This window comes from Sturnira hondurensis, unplaced genomic scaffold (assembly GCF_014824575.4).
Source record: "Sturnira hondurensis isolate 20B ecotype Veracruz unplaced genomic scaffold, ASM1482457v3 Scaffold0000780, whole genome shotgun sequence".
Taxonomy (NCBI): Eukaryota; Metazoa; Chordata; class Mammalia; order Chiroptera; family Phyllostomidae; genus Sturnira; species Sturnira hondurensis.
Genome location: NW_028073411.1, coordinates 20811630 through 20828511, shown reverse-complemented (window position 1 = coordinate 20828511; position 16882 = coordinate 20811630). Strand labels below are relative to the sequence as shown.

At 59.5% G+C, this 16882-nt stretch overlaps 1 protein-coding gene and 1 long non-coding RNA gene across 6 annotated transcripts; one reads left to right on the top strand and one right to left on the bottom strand.

Annotated features, from left to right (window-relative positions):
• Positions 1–788: 788 nt before the first annotated feature.
• DENND6B (DENN domain containing 6B) lies at positions 789–11900 on the bottom strand. 5 transcript variants are annotated; one of them, XM_037048945.1, is made up of 19 exons: positions 11503–11892; positions 7746–7784; positions 7620–7662; positions 6953–7065; positions 6481–6561; positions 5750–5855; positions 5577–5656; positions 5430–5492; positions 5073–5128; positions 4501–4623; positions 4317–4412; positions 4134–4228; positions 3927–3992; positions 3631–3785; positions 3481–3534; positions 3048–3127; positions 2854–2956; positions 2706–2780; positions 789–2629 (listed from the first exon to the last, which is right to left on the bottom strand). In XM_037048945.1, the coding sequence occupies exons 1-19, from the start codon at positions 11662–11664 to the stop codon at positions 2507–2509; spliced, it is 1713 nt and encodes a 570-aa protein (XP_036904840.1). In that variant the 5' UTR covers positions 11665–11892; the 3' UTR covers positions 789–2506. The 5 variants fall into 5 exon arrangements, with proteins under 5 accessions (XP_036904840.1, XP_036904850.1, XP_036904831.1 ...); XM_037048955.1 differs by having other exon boundaries at positions 3048–3157; positions 6481–6519; positions 11503–11888; XM_037048936.1 differs by having other exon boundaries at positions 3048–3157; positions 11503–11883.
• Positions 11901–15227: 3327 nt separating this feature from the next.
• On the top strand, positions 15228–16534 carry LOC118989889 (uncharacterized). Its single transcript, XR_005067118.1, has 2 exons — positions 15228–15436; positions 16271–16534. It is a non-coding gene; the product is annotated as an uncharacterized LOC118989889 (long non-coding RNA).
• Positions 16535–16882: the final 348 nt, after the last annotated feature.

The window sequence follows — 16882 nt, the reverse complement described above, 5'->3', positions numbered from 1 at the left end:
GCAGGCCAGCCACACCCCTGCCTTTTCCCGGATGGAGGCTGCCGGTCCTTAACCATTTCCGGGAGCCTCCGCACCCCAAGCACCTAGGGAAGGCAGCGCCTGTGCGTCTCCTGACCGAGGAACCTGTGGCTCCCAGCTGCCCTCCAGCTTCGGGCCTCCGAGGACGCCCCGGGACCCACCAGCGGGTCTTTCAGTGCCCGGAGGAAGGTGGTGAGCCCCGGGGCTGTCAACTCTGTACTGGAACTGGCCCTGTTTCTGGCCTGGGGCCTTCTGGACTTCAGAAGAGGTGGGGACCCTGCGTGGTCCTGCTGGTTCCTCACTGGCCTCAGGACGGGACAGGTGGCAGCAGCTGGGGGCCCGGGGACAATTGGCACCATTCCCCACACCCTAACTCGCACCCCACACTGGACACCCCCTCCCCTCCTTGGGGACCTGCCCTCCACCCAGACTTGTCCCCTTTGCAGACAGTCCGCTTCCTTCCGTCCCCTCCCCACCCTCAGGCATCTGTCTCCTCCCTGTGTGCTCCTCACCCCCCCGACCGGCCCACAAAGGAAGCAATTAGGGTAGGGGGCGGCTCTGCTTCGGTGACTCTGCTGCCCCCCCCCCGCCCCTTCCGCCCCCCCCGCCCCCCCCCCCGTCCCAGCCGACCAGCTGGCTATTCCTGCCCGCCTTCAGCCCTGAACCGCATCCACATCAGCCCACCCAGCACCCACCACAAGGCACCCCAACATTGCCAGTATCTGACAGGGATGCCAACTTTTTATCAAAACAGGAGGTTAAAACAAGCATTGTGGTCACAGGACATTTTAATACCGAACATGTGGGAAGGCCGGTATCCCAGACTGAAGGAACCTTTAAATAGAGTGCAGGAAGCTTGGGGCTGAACCGTCCTTCCTGTCCCCAGGGCCACCGGCTGCATCTCCGCCCCACCCCCTCCCAGGCCCTCCAGCCTCCGGAGGCCACCGAAGGCCCACCAGCACTGCACTCCCCGGGGGCCACCTGGCTTCTGCCCGTCCAGGCCCTTCGGTCCCTGGGGCTCTGCTGAGGGCAAGTTTGCTTCTTCCGACCCAGCTACCCCTTCCTCTCCCCTTAGTAGCCTCCCCCAGCACAGTGGGTTATAGTGAGGGGCCCAGGCCCAGGACTGGCCCGACTCCAGCCAGTGGAATTAGGTTTGGGGTTAGAGGTTAGAGATTAGGACTAGCTGAGCGAGGGTAGCTGACGGTAGGGCCTCATGGTCCCCTCCACCCTTTCTTGTGGGGGTCGGAGAGCCTGCCAGCCATGAGGACAGCCCTGGTGTCCTTGCAGCGGGGACTGCGTCCTCGGTGGGAAGGGCGCCCCTCCAGACCGGTCGGCCGGGGGCAGGCCCCTCCCAGCGGCGTTCAGGGAGCTCTCACTGTGGGGCCTCCAGCTTGTTCCTTCTGCAAAAATGGGTTCACTGCCTCTGCTGTGCTCCACGGAGTGGGGGCCGGGCCAGGCAAGCCGGCAGGGGAGGCTTTGAGACCATCTCCCCGCCGCCCCAGAGCCTGGAGGGCGTGGGGCTTCAGAAGCGACGGAACCCCCACGCAGCCGCGCCAGCTCACTCCGCGAGCACCGGCTCCAGCAGGAGGCCGAGCGCGCCCCTCTAGTGAGGGGTCTGAGGGTGAGGGGCTGGGAGGCGGACCTGAAGGCCCACAGCTCTGTGTCCATGCCTCACACCCACCCTCCCACTGGCCACTGCCGCCACCAGGGGCTGAGTCCTGATGGTGCTGCGGCAGCGCACGGCCTGGCTGGGGAGTGGGCCACCCCCGAGCTCGGCGAGGGAGGCTGCCGCGGCTGTGGAGGGCCCTGGCTTGGGGGAGGGGGCAGAGCTGGCTGGAGTGCCACGGGTGGCAGACGGAACAGTCCCTCCGTGGGGTGCTCCAGGGATGGGATCTGGGACAATGCCCCCGAGGGTGGGGGACCCGGCGGCTGGGCCCCACACTGCCCCCTGGTGACCTCCCCAGGAAACACATGGCTGAGCTCCTCACCCTCCCAAGCCCAGACTGCCAGCGAGTACCCGCAGCCACAGGCGAGCGTGGGCTGTGTGAGGAGCGCAGTCTGCTGGTCAGCTGCCTCTCCCTCTCCTGAGCTGGGCAGCCTGATGGGGCTCAAGGACACATCAAATGCAATGTCTGGGGACCTGCTGGGCTTGGGCAGATGGGTGCCTGGAGGGGCGGTGGCCCCAGGCCCAGAACAGCGAGGGCTCACAGCCAGCCCCGCCCCCCCAGCCTGCAGCCCTGCAGAGGGCAGGTGGGGCTCAGGGGGAGGTGAGGCTCTGGCCAACAGAAGATTCGCCATCAGTCAGGGGCTAGGCTGTGGTTCCAAATGCCACCTTTACTGCTGGGACAAAGTGGTGCGGGGCAGGGGGCCAAGGCCAGGAAGCAGCAGGGAGTGGGGGTTGGGGAGCTCATGCTGGATGGGGGCTTCCCCTCCCCTCACTGGGCCAGTCCCGGGCCCCCAGGGGCACAGAGGCCCCTTCGGCCCTGTCCTAGGACAGACACAGGACGGCCTGCAGATCCTTGGGCAGGGAGCTCACGACAGTCTCGATGTGCAGCCAGGCCTGCTGCAGCGTCTCCTCCTTCACCGGGAGCTGGTGGCCCCGGGCCCGCACCTGCAGGGGCAGTGCCAGTCAGGGCAGGTGGCCTCCCTGTGCCTGCCCCAGGCCGGGCAGGGCGGGAGCCGCTCACCAGCTTCTCCCGCAGCTTCAGGACCAGGTCCACAACCTCCACCTCGGACTTGCCCTGCATCCAGGTCTCGACATTCTGCCATGAAAAGATGGGGCACCCATCACCAAGGCCCCCCAGCCCCAGGCGCCTCAGCCGCAACCCTCCTTACCGCCTCGCAAATGGCCTCCAGGTGCAGGGCCTCCAGTTTACGGGCCATCTCTTTGCGCCGCTGCCGGTACCAGCCATCGAAGTGGGGGGACTTGAAAAACCGCCTGGGGGTGATGAGAGGCAGTGGCTGTGGGTGGGGTTGACCCTGCACCCACAGCAGCAGGAGCCTCAGGTCCCCCACTGGTGTCCACCCACCTGTAGAGGCCCAACCAGTCACCCTTGAGGATGCAGGTGAGCTGAGGCCCAGCATGCTCCAGGCTGCACAGGAAGTCATCCTGGTGGAAGGGTCGGATCTGGGGAGGAGTCTGAGACAGCGGCCAGGTGAGCGCTGGTACCCAGGCAGGTGCAGCCTCACAGACCCTGTGTGTGCCTGGGCTGGTCAGGGTCATCCCCCAGGACACCGCCCAGGCACGTTCTTGGGCCACCACCCTGCTGGAGACAGATCCCAGAGGGGAGGGCCTGGAGCCCCTCAGCGCTGCCCCACTTCTCTGCCCTGTAAGGGAGGTCTGACCAGTGTGGGGATCGCCGGAGCCCAGTCTTCCCTCCCAGACCTTCCCTCCTCTAGAATTGGGACAGTAGCCCACCCTCCTGGCCCCTCCCCCACTGCCACCTGGACGTGGACACCCACCTTCCAGGGCGTGATGCTCTTCTGCAAGGGCATGAGGCTGGCCACATAGTGCTCCTGGAGCGGGAGGGGGAGTGAGCCTGGGGCCTCAGTCCAGGGGTCTCAGCCCAGGGGTCTCAGCCCCAGTGACCCCGCCCCCGCCCTGGGCCTCACCAGTGGAATGATAAAGCTCTGCGTGAGCTCCAGGAGGTGCCGCCTCAGCAGGGCGGTCAGCACCCCTGTGGGGCGCTTCTTCTGCAGGCCCCTGAGCAGCCGTTTGAGCAGGGCCTTGTCACGGCGTAGGTGCGTGGTGTACTCGGTGTACAGGCCTGCTGGGAGGGCGGGGCTGCGGTCCTGGGGCGCCTCCCACACCAGCACAGCCCGCCCCCTTCACTACTCCCTCATACAGAATCCTGGCCCCCCAGCCTCCCAGCCCATACCTGGGTCCCAGAGAGGGGAGAGGCACACACCTGGTTTGGTGTCCAGGGTCTTAAGCCTCGAGGGCTTTTTCAGCTTGACCTGTTTAGGAAGACCCCCTACAAAACAGGAAACACGGGGGCCACCTGGCTTCTGACCCCTGGGGGCCAGGCCTCAGTGCCCCAGGCTCAGACCTCAGCAGGCGCCTCGCCCCGCCCCACCTCCCCAGGGTGGTGGAGCCTGGGCCAGGCCGGCCTCACCTGACATCCTGGGCTCCCCAACGCGGAGGATGTGGGGCCAGTGCTGGAGCGTTTTGATAAAGAAAGGGTTCGTGACTCCCAGGACCACGCTGGGTCTAGAGAGAGGAGAGAGAAGAGGCAGAGGCAGCTTGGGGGGGGGAGGGGCAGCCGGTGGGGGCGGGGCAAAGAGGGCACAGCACTTACGGGGCCTGCGTGCGCGTGGTGAACTCCTTGAACTCGCTGTCGTGGATGGTAAAGTAGGGGCGATAGTCGCAGCAGAACCTGAGGGGCTGCAGGCAGCTGCGGGGGTGGGAGAAGCAGGCCAGTGAGCTCAACAGGGCACGCCCCGTGCCCCCCCCCACAACGATCCTCCCACCACGCCGTCTACCTGGTCAAGGCCAGCACCATCTCCGAGGACACAGCCGGCGAGGGCGCCAGCACCACCAGGGGCTCCCCGAGGAGCATGAGCTCCCACAGCGTCTGCACGTGGGTGAGCACAGGCTGCAAGCACCTGGGCCGGGCAGGGGAGGTTGAGGAGCTCAGGGAGGCCGGGCAGGGCGGAGGCTCCTCTCCAGGGCGTGGGGAGAATGCACAGGGTCAGCTAACACAGACAGTCTGGTGGCCTGGCCCTGCACCCCAGCCTGAGCCCGCTGCCCTGGCTTCCTTGAGGCCCAGTCAGGGCTCCAACCCTGGCTCCCTCCAAGGTTCGCCCAGAGAGGGGCAGCCTCAGGCAGTGGGTACCTCCCCACACAGCCCTCCCCTCCCCACTTCGCCCATTTCCTCTCAGCACAGACACCAGGCTCTGGGTTCCTCTCCTGGACTTTTATGTGACAGACAGAACTGGCCCAGGGTGAGTTCCTGGTAGGTGGTGTCCCCAGGGCCCACACCCTGCCCAGGCCCGAGCCTTGTGGGCTTGCTCAGGGTCTACTTAGTCAGCAAGCAGCAGCCAACAGGGCTCACCTGAACAGGTCCAGCTCGTGGACACTGGTGAGGACCAGTGGTGCCGGCAGCAGGCTCTGCAAGGAGGAGTGGTGGCACCAGGCTGAGGGCGATGCTGCCACTCTGCAAGCCCCAGGTGACACCCCTCACCCAGGAGAGCCCTAGGGACAGCAGCCCCTGCCCCCGAGGCTCCCCATCCCCACCCCCACAGCCGAGGAGGGGCCATTCCCAGCCCTGCACTCAGACACAAGCCCCCCCCGCCCCGCTCTGGCTGGTGTCTGGCCACCCCATAGGCCCCCAGCTGGTGGGTGGGGAGGCCCCGACTGGTGGCAGAGTTGACACAGGTGCAGTGCCACTGGCCCAGGAGGGGGCCCCCACCTCTTGGCCACACTGCTTCAGAGGACTGGACTCCGGCTTGTCTGCCCTGGATGGGATGTGCACCTGCGGAAGGAGGGAGCAGCTGCCAGTCATGAGTGGGCACCGCCGTGCCCTTGGAGCCTCCTGCCCTGGCTGGCCAAGCCTCACCTGCAGGACGACTCCCACGACAGGGAGATTCAGGGTCTGCCCGGGCACGGGGGCCGGCCACTGGTCGATCTCATTACACACTGTGGGCGCAGGCGGTCGGGGTCAGGAGCCTGCAGCCAGCCACAGCCGCTGGGCTCTACAGCCGACGATGAGGCCTCTGGGTGGGCACTCACCTGCTTCCAGGCAGGGTGCCAGCTTGTCAAAGCACTCGGGGGCGACCAGGCTCAACAGGGCCTGGAACAGCCGGACAAAGGGCAGGCGGGACACCAGCACCAGAGACTGCAGGGCCCGTGGGGCCGGGGAGGTGTCAGTAGCCCCTCAGGAGTCTGCAGGGATCCCTGAGGCCTGGCTCATCCAGAGTCCACCCAACTACACAGGACAATCGTGCCCAGGGTGGCCCCACGTAGACCTCAGGGCCCCAGTCAGGAGGGGGCCCCAGTGACATGAGAGGGCTGGAACCCAGCTGTCAGAGGGAAATGTCCGTGGCCAGGATGTCTGGGACGACCTCCCAGTGATTAAGCAGCCTTTGCTTTGAGTGTCTGAGTGCAAGGCTGAAGTTGTCTAATCCTGAAAGAGTGACCAGGCCCCCTCTGGCCAGCAGTGAGAAGCAGGGGTGTCTGGGGCCCGAGATACAAAGGCCATGGGTGCTCTGCTGGGCAAGGAAGGGGCAGCGGGACCCATACCCCAGAGGGGCTGCAGCGAGAGCTGAGTGCTGAGGCAGCCCTACCACCTGCCCGCTGCCCAGGTCAGGTGGCCCATGTGGCCCAGGGGAGTGTGCTCCCCTGGCACCAAGTGGCTGTAGGAGGGGTGCTCCTGGAGGCTCAGGACCCCAGCCCCTCAGCCCCTCCATGGCCACTGGACCCTCCTGTCATAGGTGCCACCCCAGAGGGACCAGGTGGCTCACCTTCTGGAAGTAGCCCCTCTTCACGGAGCTGTCCTTCACCTGCCGGAAGTACACGTAGCCGAAGTAGTGCGCCGCCTCCCTCTGGAAGAAGCAGTCAGCCAGGCGGCCCCCACTCTCCCTGTGCCACTCCCCACCCCCAGCCCCAACTGCCCGTTCCACAGAGGCTGCTCCACCCATGGCCCCCACCCGGTGTGGGGCCGTGTGCTCAAGCCTGGGCGTCTCGGGCTCAGAAAGTCGGCATCACCGCTCCAGGGAGCACCTCCACAGGCCCCTGCACACCAAGCCACACCCTGCTGTCTGCGTGGTGCACAGGAAGAGTCCCCGGAAGAGCCGGCCCACCCTATGGAGGCTGGGGCTTCCCGGTGCCTCTCCTGCCATGCGGGGCCCAGGCACCTAGAAAGGACCACCACACCAGCCTGTCCCCAGTCTGTGGGCAGCGGCCGCAGCAGATGGAGAGGCAGCCCATGCTCACCTGCAGTGTCACAGGGGCTTCACTGTTGTAGCGCCCGTCGTCAGTGCGCCAGGAGCTCCTCTGCCCTCCACACTGACGGATTCGGAAGCTGAACTGCGTGTCCCCGAGGCAGCCTGGGAAGGGAGGCAGCCCCCACCACTCCACCTCAGGGCTGGAGCCCCCCTGCCCCCATGCATGGTGGGGATGCAGCGACGGGCAAGGGCCCTGTAAGTCTGGCTTCGATGGGCTATGGGGGCCCCAGAGAGAAGCCCGGCACTTGGCCTCATCCTCCCAGTGGGAGTCCCTGTGTCCTCACTCCTGCACCTAAGAATTTCAGAGTGAAGTCCAGACCCAGAGACACCAGCAGCTGCCCACTGTCCAGGCATGGGCAGCTGGGGGACCGCCGTGTGGCGGCCTGAGCCTGCCCAGAACCTGGGGCCCTGGGAGGAGCAGAGACAGCTCCAGGGGGGGCCACAGTGGGGGGGGTCAAGGAGACCAGACCCTGCTGGTCCCTCTTTCCACACCAACAAGGGGAACCTGGCTGCCTCTGCTGCATCGTGGGGCTCTGGGTGTCTCCACAGAGCAGGGGATGGGGCCTGGGCCACAGGGGCTCCGGGACTGCCTCCCCTCCCCACCCCCACACCCCCGCTGCCCTGGCCTCCGAGTGGGGAGAGCTGGAGCAGCCTACCAGAGTGGGAGTCAGGAAAGGCCAGGTAGCAGATGCTGCTTTTCTGAAACACACGAAACCCAGTGAGGGCTGGCTTCCTCCTTCCTCCTGGGTGACGTCTGTTCCCCAAGAGCCAGCGGGACCCACCTCCTTCTCCGTGAGCTGGAAGTCACCGGGATACACCAGCTGTGGGGACACAGAGCACTCGGTGAGGCCAGGTGGCTGTGGGGCTGGGCTGCTCCGCTCCTGTCCCTCTTAGAGCACATCATCACTGGGCAGACCCTGCTGCCCTCCCCCAACTTTGGTGCCCCAGGCTTCCCCAACCTCGAGGCTGCTCCAGACTCCCCTTGCCTTGGCCAGCACACTCCTGGGTGAGCTCCTGGACTTCCTTTCTGCCCCCCTTGCCCTCAAGGCTGCTCGCCCAGTCTGGGGGCTGCTGTGCTCTGGGCTCCAGGGCGGCCCTGGCCTGTGTTCAGAAACCCTGGACCCCAATCCAGGAAGTGGCTGGGCTGGGAACCTGTGTGGGTCAGGCGCCAAGGGCCAGCACCCCAAGCCCCAGCAGCCTGCGTGTGCCAAAATTTTGCGTCGAGGAGGAGTCAGGTTTTGTCTGAAACCAGGCTTCTTCCGCACTGTGCCCTGGAACTCCCGCTGTGGCAGCTCCTCTGCGTTTGCTCTGGGCTTGTGCTGGTGGTCCCCCTCAGCTCCTGTCCTGAGGACGGGCACCGCGCCCAGGGCACTCTTGTCCCCCAGCCCCTGCAGGGAGCAGACATCCCCGCACGTCCGTAAGGCACGACAGAAAGGGGCGTCACGTGGAAACCTCCAGGAGATGTCAGCCAAGGAGGCACCAAGGAGGAAGGGCCCCGAGGGAGGGGGCTGAGGGTGCCACAGAGGCAGGCCTGGGGACAGCTCCATGAGTGGGAGGAGCCACAGGACAGGTCCCCGTGTCCGTGTCCAGCGGGGCCTGGGAGATGCGGAGGCCTGGTGGGCCGCAAAGCTGTGGTGGGCCCTCTGTGCTGAGGTAAGCAGTCTGAATCTGGTCTGACATTCCCAGGAAGCTGGCAGCCTCTGAGCAGGCTACCTGGACCCGCAGGCTCCATGTACAGGCCAGGAACCCCTTAGAACAGGGGTGGGGAACCCACATTCGGGGGCTGGTGTGTCCTGTCCTGGTAGCAGAAGCCAGAGGGGGCCTGGCCCAGCTGGACCGTGCCTCAGCGAGGGGAGAAATGGGTGGACCCTCTGAGAGAGGTGGAGACTGAGGCTGTGCCTCAGGGTGACAGCATCCAGCCCCAGGCGGGCCCTGCTGAGCTGGCCTGCACGGGGTGCTGCCCCTGTGCCCGGTCAGCCCTTCGGGGGAGACAGACCGTGGTGGGGCGCGGGCTGCAGGAGCTGAGGTGGAGACCCAACTGCTTTCTATTTGGCCAGAGGCTGAAAAGCTTGTAAAAGTGTCAAATGATGCTCACAAATTTATTTTGCAAAATAAGGTTGTTTTCATGAAAATATTAATATTTATATTAACACATGGGGTATCTGTTTCTCACAATGGGTTAATAAATATTAAATGTTTTTGCTTTAATTGCTAGTAAACATGGGTCGATGTGACCTCACAAAGAGCTCTTTGGGGTCCTCAGTAACATGAAGGCTGTAGGGGCCGGAGCCATATCAGCGCAGTGGTGGAAAAGGGGCCTTTGGGACCTCAGGGCGCAGTTCATTCCATGGGCTTCCCAGACTGGCTGAGATCCTGAGAAGAGAGTTTCCGAGGGCAGAGATGGTGGAGCCAGGCCCTTCTCTCTGCTGACCTGCCCACAGGCTTACTGCAGCCGTCCGTACAGCACCCCGCACATCGCTGGGCAGTGGGGGGCCCTGAGCCACTCACTCTGTGTCTCAGGCACAGAGTATGAGTTCCTGGAGAGCAGGACATTGTCTTCTCATCTGCTCTGTGTCGTGTCCCTGTGTCCAGCACCAGCACCACAGGGCCTGGCTGGTGGCCACTGCTCAAACTTGACTCACAGAACAGATGAACCACAGCTCCTTGCCTTTGCTTTGGCTGGTTTTTCACTGTGTTTCAGTGGGTTACCTGAAACAGCTTGCTCTGCACGGCCCAGCGGCCTCTTTCCCATCCGCCAAGACTGGCCACACCTCATTCCTTCCTCGGATCTGCTGCTGTCTGTTCACGGAGCTTCTGGATGGCAGCAGCCTCTGGGTCTTCCGTCCATGCCCCAGCACTACGCACAGTGCCAGGGCTGTTGCAGCGCTCAGCAAGGCCGAGCTGTGCACAGGTGAGCCCAGGGCAGATGCTCCCTGAAAGGTGTGGGCTCAGGCGAAACGACCCTCGATCTTCAGCAGGATTTCCGGGGGAGGGAGGAAAGACAAGGCAAACCTGGGGAGCACAGTGAGCCACACTGCCTGATGGATCCACAGCTGGGCCTCTGCACAGACCAGGTGACTCCGAGGGGCCCTGGGTTCCCAACACCCCCTCCCTGGACTGTGCAGCCTCATCAACAGCTTGGGAGCCCAAGCACAGAGAGCCCATAGCTGTGAAGGCTACTTGCTTGGAATTAGCTTTCCAGATGGTTAAATTCTAGGAAATTACACATGAGAATGTCTCAAGGAAACACAAGAATCTCTTAACTTCTCTTGTGATTTAAAAAAAAATCAGTCTTATTTTACCTTTTTACAGAGATTTTACTTATTTATTTTTAGAGAAGGAAAGGAGGGAGAAACATCAATGTTTAGTTGTCTGTCATGTGTCCCCTACTGGGGACGTGGCCCCACAACCCAGGCATGTGCGGCGAGCAGGGATGAACCTGTGACCCTCTGGGTTTGCAGGTCCGCGCTCAACCCACTGAGCAGCTCAGCCAGGGCCTTTCTGGTGATTTTGTGGAGAAAAGTATGAGCAACAGTAAGAACGTGAGCTCTGCGACCTGGGGCAGCTCAGCTCAGCTCTCTGCTCAGGCCCCTTCATCAGGTGGGGCTGTCACAAAACTGCAGGCTTGGTGCGGGGTGGGGTGGGCGTGGTGGATGGGGTCTCCACAGGGCCAGGACCTGAGTCCTCATTAAGAGTCAGTCCTTTCTGTCTCAAAGACTGGACTTGTGGAGTTCAGCAAGGCCTTAAACCAAAATAACCCCCACCCCCAACAGCCTCCCAGGATGGCTGTGCAGCCTTGGCTGGCCAGCTGCTGCCCCCCCAGCGGGCCCTGCCTCCGCAGTGCTCAGGACATCCCTGACTGTGGTGAGGTCTATTCCACCACTTGCAGGGTGTAGAGATCATCCCGACAGCCCTGCGGAAGGCCTCCCTCCCTGAGCCCGCCACACTGTCATCTACACTGGGAGGGAGAGAAGCTGCCCCTGGGGGTGGGGGTGGGAGCACCCCAGACCTCCCCCAGCTGGGTGCAGCTGGTGAAGAGAAAGTCGGCCATTATGGCTGGAATGTCACCCACACGATCCATACTGGATCTGAGCCTAGGTGAACCAAGAGGTGCGGAAGGCTTCCAGCAGAACGGCCACAAAGGAGTGGTCGGCAGCGGAGGGAATGATCCGTAGCGGGCGGAACTGTCAGCCTTGTCCACCGACTAGAGGTGGAGTGGGGGCGGGGGAAAAGTCCAGGGTGACCCCTCGGATTCTGGCTGCAGCAACGAAGGGGACAAGGTGCCACAGCTAACGTGGGGAAGGGGGAAACAAGACAGATTTTCTTGATAAAAGGTCAAGGGTATCCAAAGTTCAGGCCTACCTCCTCCATCCCAATGGGAAGTCTGACATTGGTCCCTTTGCTGGAGAGTGCCCCTTTCAGGAGGGGACAGGCGCAGGGTTCCGGAGGTGGGGCAGGCCACCCAGGTGTCTCCCCGACTTCCCCCCACGCGCAGAGGGCGGGCGGGTGCGCGACGACCCGCCCCCCTTCCCGGCTCACCTCCAGCGCCTGGCCCAGCTCCAAGTCGAAGGTGACCACGCAGACGCACTCCAGCCAGGCCGAGAAGCGCGCCCAGGGCGTAGCCGCAGCCCGCGCGCCGGAAGACCGCACCCCGAGGCGGTCGCGAGGCCAGCGGGGCCCCGCGCTAGACAGCGAGTCCATGCTTGAGACTGCAGCTGCGGGCCGCACGTTGCCGGGGGAACGGCCGGGAGGCGTTGCCGGGGAAACGGCTAGGAGGCGGCGACCTCGACGCACCTGAAGACCACGCCACGGAGCAGTCGAGAGGCCATCGCGGACTAGAGCGGCCCTCCGATGGTCCCGCCCGCCCCTGTCGGCCGGAGGAGTGTAGTGCAGTGAAGAGGCAAGGAGCCCATCAGCGAGAAGGGTCCGAGCGGCCCAGAGCGGCCTAGAGCGGGGAGGCTGGACTTCTGGCCCGGCCCGGTGAGATCTGGGAGTCGCGTCCGGCGGTGATCGAGGCCGCGATTGCGGACCCTGCTCGGCTGCTTCACAACCGGGTTCTATCGTTCCGGACTTCCCATCCCACCAGTCTCCGCCGCATCTGCTCCCTGGGGTCGCCCATGGGCGCGGGTCCTGCGGAGCGGGCACAGGCCTGGGTTCGCTGCTGCCCTCGAGTCACCTTTGTCTCGCATGGCCAGGCCCTTGGTGCGTGCGACCTCTCCCTCGCCCGCCCTCTGGCCGCGCCCCCGAGTATATCTGTGCCGGTCCGGCTGCCTGGTTCGTGGTCCCCAGCGCGACCGCTGAAGCCAGCCGGGACGCGGCTGGGAAACACGCTTCGAGCAGCCTCTGCGGTTACCGCGCCAGAGGAGCGTTCCTCCACCGGTGCCACCGCCTAGCAAATAAGGGCGAGTTTGGAGCTGAGACAGTAACTTAACTGACATGCCACATATTTTAGGTTTTTTTTTTTTTTTTATGAAAGCCCTCCCCGATTCCCCGCCCCACCCCCCCAACACATACACACTCCAACGTTAGGCGGGCAGGGCTAGGCTGCAGTGACAACCCCAGTTCGAGACCATGGGAGAGTCAGGTGCCTCTGCTTCACTAGCACAGGGCCTCCGGCGGTCAAGGGCAGTGGAAGAGAGATAACGAGCCCTTCTAGCTGTTAATTTCCTTGGACTACAGGTGGTGTATCCGTCACTTCTACTTAGAGGCCCACCAAAACTAGTCACGTGGTCCCAAACTAACTGCAAGGGAGCCTGGGAAATGAAGGACTTGGATTATTTGGGGAGCCACGAAATTATTATCCTTTATAATGGCCATGTGTCATTGAACTAAAGGTACCATTATTTTATAAATCATCAAGGTAGAGAAACTGCTACCAGTTAAACAGCGATGAGCAATCAAGTGTTTTCAAAATAGTCTATTATGAAATGTGTGCACATGCAGAAAAGATAAGCCAGACAGTAACCGTCCATTTACCTACTATCTAGAATCCACCTTAATAATCAATCCTTTGATCAATTTTATATCTTATCTCTACATCTGTCCTATCCATCCATCAAGTCATCTTATTTTTAAAATATTTTATTTTTAGAGAGAAGGGAAGGGAGGGAGAAAGGGGGAGAGAAACATCAGTGTGTGGTTGCCTCTCATGCACCTCACCACGAGGAAACTGGCCAGTGACTGAGGCATGTGCCCTCACTGGGAATTGAACCGGTGAGCCTCTGGTTTGCAGGTCTGCACTCAGTCCTCTGAGCCACACCAGGCAGGGCCAACTTATTTTTAAATTAACCAGTTAACTCCAAAGCCAGTTGTAGGTATCAATGCTCACCCTTATATCCTTCAGTCTGTGTACCGTTAACTGCCACTGCTTTTGGTTTTGTTTGTTTCTGTTTTGGAAGGGATAAAACATAGTGAAATGCATGAATACATGTTTTGTTTTTCTTGTTTTTTTTTTTTTGGTCTATTTGAAATGCATAAATACTTACCCAGCAGGGGAGCTACCATAATCCTGAAATTCATGAGTCCTTTTTTAAATGTTTGTTTATTGATTTGTAGAGAGAGAGAGAGAATCATCAGTTTGCTGTTACACTTATTTATGCATTCATTGCCCTGACCTGGGCTCCAACCTGAAACCTTCGCATATGGGGATGATGCTCTAACCAACAGAGCCACCTGGCCAGGGTGAACTGCATGAATCTTAGATGGACGCGGCTGTTAACCCAGATCACCAGCAGGATATGGAACATTAGCATCACCCAGGAAAGCTCCCTCATGCCTCCTTCAGTCAGTCTCCCCACTATTCCGATTCTTTGCACCATGGATTACCTTGTTCTGGAACTTCATAAAAACAGAACCATACAATAGGTGGTCTTTCATATCTGGTCTCTCATGCACATAATGTTTTCGAGATCCACTTTGTGGTGCGCTGCATGAGTTCATCCCTTCCCACTGCTATGGACTCTCCCACGTTGCTGTGAATAGACCACAGTTTGCTTATTCATCCTCCTGTAGTGGACACTGAGGCTCTGCCCAGTTTTCGTCTGTGAGAAAAAGAATTGCTGTGAAGGTTCCTGTACAGTCTTTGTGGAGGTACATTTTTATTTCTCTTGGGTGAATACATAGGAACTGAATTGATGAGTCATAGCAATAGTCATAAGGAAATATATTTAGCCTTTTAAAGAAACTGCTAGACTTCCTTAAAGCAACCATACATTTTTTTATTCCCACCACCACCAATGCAATTCTGTTTGCTCCACATCCTTGCCAACATTTGTTGTTGCCAATCTCCTCAGTTTTAGCCAGTCCAGTAGGTGGGCAGTGATATCTAATTGCACTTGTCATTTGAATTTCCCTGATAATGATGTTGAGCACTTTTTCATGTGCCTATTTCATACCATCAATTGTAAGGTGTATTCTGATTTCAGATGTTAAATTGTGGAAAAGTGTGCCTCTTAAAATCAGGGAATTATAGCAATCTCCAAGACCCTTTGTGCCTCTTCATGGTCCACCCTTCCTCACACGGGCAGTCCTGGGTTTTACTATCTCTACTTTGCCTTTTTTTTTAAAAAAAGATTTTATTTATTTAACTTTAGAGGGGAAGGGAAGGAGAGAGGGAGAGAAATATCGAGGTATGGCTGCCTCTCCTGTGTCCCCCGCCGGGAACAGGCCTACAACCCAGGCATGTTCCCGGACCGGGAATCGAACCGAGACACTGTGGTTCGGGAATCGAACCGCAACACTGTGGTTCGCAGGCCCACACTCAGTCCACTGAGCCACACCAGCCAGGGCTGCCTTTTCTTTTCTTTTAAAAAAATATTTAATTTATTTATTTTTAGAGAGAGGGGAAGGGAAGGAGAAAGAGTGGGAGAGAAACACCAGTGTGTAGTTGCCTCTCATGTGCGCCCTACCGGGGACCTGGCCTGCAACCCAGGCATGTGCCCTGACTGGGAATTGAACCAGCGACACTTGGTTTGCAGGCCCACGCTCAATCCACAGAGCTACACTAGCTAGCGCTGATTCGACATTTTTACATCTTACAATGGGACCTTTGTTTCACAGGCCAGTGCTCAATCCACTGAGCTACACCAGCCAGGGCTCTACTTTGCCTCTTCTCAACATTTTTCTATAAATGGAAAGTGCAATGTAGGAGGCTGAATAATTACCCACAAAGGTGTTCACATTCTAATCCCTGGAACCTGTAAATCTGTGCTACCTGTGAGGGAAACAGGACTTTGCCTGTGTGATTAAAGACCTCGAGATAGGGAGATTATCCTGGACCAGCCCAGAAGGCCGGACGTTAAGGGTCCTTTCAAGAGCGGAGCAGAAGGATGACAGTCAGAGAAGGCCTTGTGATCCGTGTGATGACAAAATCACAGAGAAATTGGGAGCGACACAGAGGTCAGATACAGAGAGGTCTGATCAGATCACTGGGGAGAAGCGGGCAGGCACTGCAGGAGGAGTTGCTGAGAAAATGGTAAATAGCCCCGGAGCAGACTGGCGGAGAAACTGATCGCTTCCCGAGCACCCAGAAATTATGGGCGACGTAAATGGAGTAAAAGAAGGGCTCTCTGTGGTTCGGGCTCTTTTTCCCTCTGGGATGGCTGGGGGAGCATGGTGCAGCTGCCTGCATTCCACAACAGGGTAATTTGGGAGGATTTTGGACAGCAAGAACTCTGAGCGCAGCCTAGCCTCGGGCTGTCCCGGCAGGAGGTGGAAGGTTAGTTCTCTGGGTGCTCTAGAGGGAACAGGCTCTGAGGCAGAGGCTGGCCATTCTTCCAAAATTGTGTAGCTTTTCTATCTTATGTTGTTGTAGTGTTGTTTTATTTCTAGCCCTATAGAAATAAAATAATTGAAACTAATGGGGGGGGCGGTGATAGGAGAACTCAGGTGTTAAAAAAAGTTAAGCCTTAATTAATGGGTTTAAGTGATTAAAGCTGCGACTAAAGAAAGAGTTTGGCCTTAATTGATAGGCTTAAGTGGCCAATGCCTGTGGAAAGCTGTTATTCCAAATTTGTGAAACTTTTTTCTTTTAAGATATTACTTATTTATCTTTAGAGGGGAAGGGAAGGAGAGAGGGAGAGAAATATCAATGTATGGTTGCCTCTCGCGCGTCCCCTACTGGAAACTGGCCTGCAACCCAGGCATGCGCCCTAACTTCAATTCCTGACTGGGAATCGAACCGCGGTTGTTTGGTTCACAGGTATGCGCTCAACCCACTGAGCTACACCAGGGAGGGGAAATTGTGAAGCTTCTGAATAAAGGCCCCTTTCCTTTATCACCAAACCTCTGTCCCTGGAATTTTACCTAGAGGGTGGCGGCGGGCAGCAGGACCCCGATTCCTGTTCCGCAACAATACCACTCTGCTTGCTGGCTGTGAAGATGGAGGCAGGGTCTCTGAGCCAAGGAACGCAGTCGCCTCCAGAGCTGGACCCCAAAAAGAAACAGAGCGCCCCCTGGAGCCCGCGGAGGAAACAGCGATTCTTAGAATCGCTGTTGACCGTAGCCGCACTAAGACCCACTTCAGGTCTCCGGCTGGGAGGAGTGTAGGAGAATAAACGTGTATTGTCTTCAACCACCGAGTTTGCGGTGATTTGTTACACTTCCAGTAGAAAAGAAATAATACCATGTGTGGTCCTTTTCTGTCTGGCGTGTTCGTGTTGTTGCCCTTATCGACAGTCCGTTCCCGTTTATGAATAGTATTCCATTCTCGGGGTCGCCGACACCTTCTTGATCTGTTCACCCATGGAGGAAGGTTTGGAAGGTTTCCAGTTTTTGCTTCTTATGTCTGAAGCTGCTCTGTACATTTGTATGCAAGCCTTCGTGTGGACACAAGTTTCTCTTGGGTAAATCACTTAAGAGTGGAAGTGTAGGCTCATGTATAGCTTTTGAAAAACTGGGAGACCATTTCCGGAAGGGAACA

Coding starts and splice junctions, on each gene's coding strand:
- DENND6B (XM_037048936.1), bottom strand. CDS start 11,664: ATGGACTCGCTGTCTAGCGCGGGGCCCCGCTGGCCTCGCGACCGCCTC. Junction 6,562..6,952: donor AAGCCCCTGTGACACTGCAG/GTGAGCATGGGC, acceptor TGCTTCTTCCAG/AGGGAGGCGGCGCACTACTT. Junction 2,630..2,705: donor TGAAGCTGCGGGAGAAGCTG/GTGAGCGGCTCC, acceptor CTGCCCCTGCAG/GTGCGGGCCCGGGGCCACCA.